The sequence below is a fragment of the Haemorhous mexicanus genome, chromosome 2 (assembly GCF_027477595.1).
Source record: "Haemorhous mexicanus isolate bHaeMex1 chromosome 2, bHaeMex1.pri, whole genome shotgun sequence".
In the NCBI taxonomy this organism is placed as follows: Eukaryota; Metazoa; Chordata; class Aves; order Passeriformes; family Fringillidae; genus Haemorhous; species Haemorhous mexicanus.
This window is the reverse complement of record NC_082342.1, coordinates 107,397,861-107,405,049: the sequence shown is the minus strand read 5'-3', so window position 1 is coordinate 107,405,049 and position 7,189 is coordinate 107,397,861. Positions and strand designations below refer to the sequence as shown.

Here is a 7,189-nt window from a genome sequence, read left to right as displayed (position 1 = left end):
TGATTCCATCATCGAGGAGCCTGTAATGCTGAAAGCACCCTTCAGCAGATGTTGTTTGAAAGGTCAGGTTAAATCCTAATACACAATAGACATTATTTCAGTTCTTCCCTTTTTAGTTATTGATTATAACTCTGATTCATACAGCAAATCCTTCTGGTGTCTCTGCTATGACAACTCACACCACCTGGAAACTTCCTTGTGTCTCTTCCCCTGGTCTCTGACAACTTTTCAAAAATCACTGAAACCATCCTTCCAATATCCCAATGAGGTTAAGGAGATGTTCTTTATATCTGCACCTAAAGCACAGAGCAACCAATTCTAACTAGCACTACGGCTTCCTTAGTTTATTTTGGCAGAATGTATTCACACTTCTTCAATCAAGGCCTCCTCACACTTTTGAAAAGATCATGAAGATAGACTAAGTTTTCTTAGTTGAATCTCATCTATATGAAGTGACTGACTAAATAACACAATTGTCCTTTGTGTTCTGCTAGGAATTGAATCCAGGTGTCTTGAGAGTAAGAGACTTTCTTTGTCTATTAGCTATACAAATAAACAGTGTTGATTATATTTTAACTCCTTGGAGGTTTTTTCCCATGTAAATTCAGACAGTACCTTCTGTATATTTTCCTGTGCATTAAATTCAAATTATACACCTCGGTGCTGTGGTCATAATACATGAAACAGAATTTCACACTTTTGCACTGTATTTACTGCTTCGTATTTTATTCAGAAGATACTGCATCGTAATTCCCACCTCATGCACTACTAGACCTTCTAGATGAGTGTCAGATTGCGAGGTTTGTTGCCATAGTTTCATTTTCTCTCCTCTTTTATGTGCATTTTAAAAATGCAAGTTCAAGTTCCCAAATATTATTCTCATAGTAATATTAGTAAACTAATTTTGCTTTATACTTACTATTTTGGGGGGCATGACTATAGTGATTTACTAATTCTGCACTAATTGCAAAAAGTAGGTACTACTTCAAAGCTAAGCAAAGCATTAGATACAACCATCGATAAGCAAGCTTCCCTAATTTCTGTCACACATATATGAAGTGGCTGCCTGTGGGAAAAGACAGGTAAGTACTATTAAGCTGATGTCTCCCTTGCAATAGAGTGACATTTTAGTGAGGTATGTTAGAAACAAGAGGGAAAAAAATGTTGCAGCATGTGAAGCCCATCTAATTCATATGACAAGTTAATGGGATTTTATACAGCACTGTCATTTCAGTGCCATATGCTACCCTTTTCTAACAAACGTGATCAAATTTTCAGTTGCAATGCATATAAAACATCCGTGTGGATGCACCACAATTGCAACCACTTATGCAAAGGTGAAATCAACGCCCACGACCCGAGCCTGGTGACAGACAGTTATTAGCAGTGACTGCAGTCAAGCACAGATAGCTGTGCCTAGAGGGAAAGAGGGTAAAAGGAGAGGTCTGCTGCCACAGGTGAAGGCACTACCTTACTTTGGCCTGAGACAAAAGGAATGAAAAATAGGAGCCACTGTCTTGAGGCAATCTTCAGCATCTTACCTCTTGCTGGGAGGATGATCCAACTCCGAGCTTAGCAGGATTTGAAAGTCAGAATCCCCTGCATCTCCCAGAGATTAACTGATATGTTTGCCTTCCCTGTGGAGACACTTTCCAGATGATTTTCTTGCCCTGAAGTCTGTTCTTGCATAGTAACTCCTACTAAAATCCTGATGCAGGTTTCTCTTTTATAAAATTTAAATGTGTGGTGCAATAATACTGAAACCCCTGAACAATGAAATGGCATACTTCTACCTACTCTCTGTACTTCAGTGCCTCAGAAAAGGTCAGATTCTTGTTGTTTGCAGCCCTCTTACCTGCTAGTGCAGAACATCTTTGCCCCTGTTTTATTTTGAATTTGTAAGATGCATACAGGGAAGGACAAAAGACGGTCTATGTAAAAAACGACAACCAAACTATGACCACCCCCTCCCCTTCTAAAAAGAGTTTACAATTCAAACAAGTAATTTAGAATAGGTACCCATGGCAAAAAAGGACTAGACAACAAAGAAAGGAAAAGAGATCATGAAGTTTTTTAGTTAGAGGAAGAAAGTCTCTTATAAAGAGGGACTTGTTGAACTATGTGAAATGCAAGTTGAGGTTTGGTGTAATTTTCTTGTTATTGCCACCTTTCAGTTCTCAGGTTTTTCTCCCTAATGGCACATTTCAGATGTATGTACCTGACTGTGTAGTTGATGCAGGTACAAATGCATGAGCTTTGATAAAGTCAAGTGAAATATTCCTGTGGGGGAATAGAAATTCGTATTTCCAGAGGGATGTAAGGTAACATTTTTTTCTAACATCATGAATTTTTACATGAACTCAGGGATATTTTTTGAAGTCCTGATTTGTGTATCAACCACATAGTGCATGACTGCTGTAAAAAATTAGTTTTATGTTCAACATTCCAGCAGCCAGTCTGAGACTGAACTGACCTGGTGCTGATCACTATGACTATGAAAAATTATTTCTTGCATTGTGCTTAGTATCATATTGTTTGCATTGTTCTAAATTTCATATCGTTAACCAGCCAGAGCTCTGCAACCTGACCACACTGGAAGGAAGCAGTCCCAACTCCTCTTTAGCCTTTAATAGAGTGGGTTGGTTGGTTTGGTGGGATTTTTTTGAGGACAACAGGAGGTAAAAAGGGTACAGTAGGGTAAGTTTTGATGTGGATCTGTTCCCTGGTATAACTCACCGCATGACAGCACAAGCAATTGCACCCCTTGAAAAGAGACACCGATGCAAGGGCCAGACTGAACTGCAGTAAATGAGGGCACATATGCTCCTCCTGACTTCAGATGAACATTCAACTATGACCTTTTACTGCGGATATGGAGGTCTCTGTAGGATCAACTGAAGACTGATTCGTTATGAGCAACTGCCTATCCACTCCTTTGTTCCTCTTTGTAGATGGGTATTTATGTTTACATGAATGTGAAGGGGAATCAAAACTGCTACCAAGCAGAAACAGAAGCAGCCTGTGTTCACAACAATGTGTGCACGCACACACTCTTTTAATTACTAGCACTCTTGCCATTTCTCCCACTCCAAAAAGCCTTCCAAGTATTTAAAGAACGTTAACTTTTATAAAGGATGGAATAAATCATGCGACCTGTCAAAATCTAGAAATGGTCGGAGCAGTGGGGGCTGTCGAAAACTAAGCAGCCTTCTCAGAGAGTTCTGGAAAGTTTGGCTTCATCAGCAAGAAGTCTGACACCAGCACTCACCCACCTTCAGTTGCTGGTCTCATGTTTCAAGGATTCTTCAGCATCAGCCAAGCCATCTAATGTTGCAAAACGATGGGTGTTTATGACAGTGCTTAGCATTTTAGGAAAACCATGTAACACCCCACAGGCTGTGGGTCTCAGCTTATATGTTTGTGTACCAGCTAACAGCTGAGAATAAAAACGTAAGATAAGCGCGGTTTTCAGAATCTGTGGGGGGTTTTTTTAACAGCTTTATCTTCTTATCTCTTGGCCTGGGGTAGTATGACTTTCCCTCTTCCAGGCAACTCCTACTCACGCAGTCCAACCACTACTTAAACGGTGTTGCTACAAAAACAAATACCTACACCTTAATTCCTTTCCCTCTTTGCCTAATGATATTCTGCACAACACTACGTCTCACCCGCCTCTCGACTTCTCCCTCCGCGCTTGTTTGTGCAAACAAACTCTCCGTGTCTCCAATTTCCCTCAGCCCGGGGGGCGGCAGCAGGCCCGGTTCCCGCAGCCCCTCTCTGCGGGGCTGCGCTCTCAGCGCTGCCGCCGGGCCGGGCGCGGCCCCTCACGGGCACTGAACGGCGCCGGTCGGGGCCGCCAGGCGCAGGCGCGGGCGGGACCCGGCCGCCGCCATGTCGTGAGCGGAAACCGAGCCGGGCTGGGGGAGGGCGGCAGCGCGGCCCCGCCCGGCAGCGGGGAGGGCGCGGGGGAGGGACGGGCGCACCGCGGCGGCGGCAGCGGCAGCGGGCGGCAGTCGCCGCAGGAGCCGCCGCCGGAGCCAGCCGGGCTGTTCCGCGCCCTCCGCAGCGCTCGCTGCCTGCCTGGCCGCCCCCGCCGGGTAGCGGGAACGCGGAGCGCGGAGGCTGCGGGAGCCGGGCGGGGAAGATGCCCCTGGCGCAGTTGGCAGACCCTTGGCAGAAGATGGCTGTGGAGAGCACGGCCGAGAGTAGCACCGAGGTACGGGGCGGGCGAGGGGGTGCTGCGGAGAAAGTTGTGAGGAGAGGACGGGACCGGGACTCCCGGTGCTGCCGTCGCTCTGAGGATGGGCAGAGTTTCCCCCTCGCGAGGTTTCGGGGTGGGCAGCGGGCGGGGGCCGGGCGGCAGCGGCCCGGCGGGGGAGCGCGGCGAGCGCCGGCCCCTGCGCGCCGCTTCCTCTCCCGGGCACTGACTCACGGCCGGCACCGGCCGGGACTCCCCCGCCCGCGCCGGGCTTGGGGCGTGTTTCCCGGGACCGGGCTGCTCCCGGAGCGCTCCCTCCCCTTCCGCCCCGTTCCCGGGAGGGAGTAACCTGCCTCCGCGGTGGCCGCCGGCTCGGGCGCTTTTGTTCCAGCGCGGTGTCTGGTTACTGTCACGGCGAGTTTCCTTTCCAGGGCGGCCCCGCCGCCTCCGCCGGCGCGGCTCGAGGTGGGCAGGAGGGCCAGGCCTGCCCTCGCCTTGCCCGGTGCCCTCGCCTTGCCCGGTGCCCTCGCCTTGCCCGGTGCCCTCGCCTTGCGGCCGCTCCTCGTGAGGGTCTCCGCCCGGTGCCGCTGTCCCCTTATCTCGGCAGGATGGGGTTGCCGGCAGTTTCGCAAGAATTTGGGAAACCGCAGGGGCGTAAAGGGTGGTGAAGCACGGGTGAAGCTTTGTGCTCGGCGGCGTTGCCGGGAACAACCCCGGGGTGCCGCGCAGTGTGGGTTTCCCGCTGTGGTAGCGGGGACTGCGTGTTGTGCCTGTCCTTGTTAGGCAGGACGCGTGTCAGCTTTCCTAGGCTGGAATAATGAGAGCGGCTGGAAATTAGAGTCACTTGATACTGAGGCCATAGAAGCTTTCAGCTATTTTAATATTTTTCCTACTACTCTTGGTTTGGATCTATGTAAACACTGCACCTACACAGTCAGTTGTGCTTGCTACGTGAGTCCCTAGTAGCCCCCAGTGCTTTGTGACCAGATTCCATCTGAAAAGAAAAAGCTGCTTTGACAGTGCAGCTTCGACCTGAATCGGCTCCAGCTGATACTCAGCCAGGCTGCTTCAAGTGATGCTGATGTGGAACGGTGTGGACCCAGGCCAGCTCACAACAATTAGTCGCAAGGTTAGGACTCTCTCCTTAGTGAGACGAGCATAGAGGGACCAATGCAGAGTTTCTGCAATATCAGGATTTGTCCTTTTGATCTTTGTTTTGTCGTCCTTCTGCTGAAAGTCACTGTGCCTCAGGGAGTCAGAAAAACCTACAGTTCAGATCTGACAGGCACATATATTTTTTTAATTCTTGCCAGGTACTGTAGTTACTTTTAAATTTGTACTAGTTATTCACTGACTTCTGGAGTAGTGATCTTAGATGACTTTAAACAGGGAGTAACTACAATAGTAGTGTGATGCTTGAGGGTGGGGCAGAGGGTGGTAGGGGAAAACAGATTTATCATTTAGAGAAAAGAACTGTTGCTTTAGTCTTTGATGCTCACTGTATGCGGTCTAACTTCAGTAATAGTATATGTGCTAGATATGTAGAAAAATAGTTTTTTGCAGTGTACTTGCATGATTATACTTTACTTGTTTTAGCATATTTCAGACATCATTTGTTTTAAAAATGCTGTCCTAAACTTTTGAAACAAGTGTATTTTATCACTTCCTTAAAAGTAATTAAATTTTTTTTGACATGAGTGTACCATGTAGAGTAGTTTATCACCAAAAATGTCTAGGACCAATAATAAAACATGAAACAGCATGAACTGACAGGTTTGCACTCCAAGGCCCTAGCCTAGAATAAACAGTTTTTGAAAGGACCAGGCTGCACCTGCAAAAGCTTCTCAGATGATATTCAAAAGGAAGAAGTTGCTTAGAAAGATTGCTTACATGAAATGACTATTTAAGAAAAGATATTTTAGTAAAAATAGATAAGTTTAATTCAAATACATAGACAAGTGACCTAAATACATAACTTAGATTTTTGATTTGCATGAGTTGTGTTTATCTGTAGCATAGCAATATCCTAATTACAGACCCTATTCTGCAAGAGTATCCTTGGGCAAAAATGTTCTTACATTTGCCTGAAACTCATTGTGATTTCAGTCATAGTTTGATACTAATAATGTCTTGGCTGTAACTCTGAGTAAAGCATTTCTGCTAACCTCTCAGATTTGCTGACACAGTTCTTGTAACACTGTATTAGCTGCATATGGAACGACAAATTTTTGAGCTCTAAAACTCAGCTCAGACACTTTCCTTGTCTTAACAACTTATGGAATTTTTAATTGACTTGATTTTTCATTTGTTTCCCAGTGCAATCCTGTAGTAACAGTGTTACCACCAAGGAGGTGATATTCTGTGATAGGTGAGCAAATTTAGGAGGAGGACTAGAATACCTTTAAATACTTTTAGATTAGAAGTGTACTTAATCACAAAGCGCTGCTGTTACTTAGGTGTGCCGAACAGTAGAATATAGTCTTTCTTTCTTAAAAAATAAAGCAGACAATTTTTTTTTTTTTTAGATAAAATGTGGCTTTATGTTTTTCAGGACTTCTGTTTCTACAGGTGCAAATAGGTCAGTGATCCACATTGCATCTTTGACAGCTTTTTTAATATCTAAAGTTGTTGCACTATTTTTAATATATTTTGTCTGTATGTGTAGTTTCAGTTTCATGTCACCTTTAAAGCTTGTGGAATGATGCTGTCTCTTACTGACTCAGGGTTTACTCAGGATTCATAACAAGCATAGGTTTGTTTTTCATGGTGAGCATATGCCTCTTATTGCAAGTCATCTGCTTTCGAGCAAATTAAGTATTGATGACTTGAGTTTGCATTTGAATGCCTGAATAACTAGCCTGATCCTTTGATCTGTACTCTTATATATGCATATTAATATCAACTGGAGGAGAATGAATACAGTTATGGCAGCCAAATTTTGGACACCAGTATGCTGAAAGAATTGGCCATCATAAGGACATGCCTTTTGCT

At 45.4% G+C, this 7,189-nt stretch overlaps 1 protein-coding gene across 2 annotated transcripts in view; it reads left to right on the top strand.

Annotated features, from left to right (window-relative positions):
- The first annotated feature begins 3,998 nt into the window (after positions 1-3,998).
- Positions 3,999-7,189, top strand: part of RPS6KA3 (ribosomal protein S6 kinase A3) — a 74,117-nt gene continuing 70,926 nt past the window's right edge. The window contains exon 1 of one of the 2 annotated variants that reach the window (XM_059839877.1): positions 3,999-4,216. In XM_059839877.1, the coding sequence (XP_059695860.1) occupies positions 4,145-4,216 (72 nt within the window). In that variant the 5' untranslated portion in view covers positions 3,999-4,144. The remainder of the gene's footprint in view (positions 4,217-7,189) is intronic. The other variant, XM_059839876.1, reaches the window with a different exon arrangement.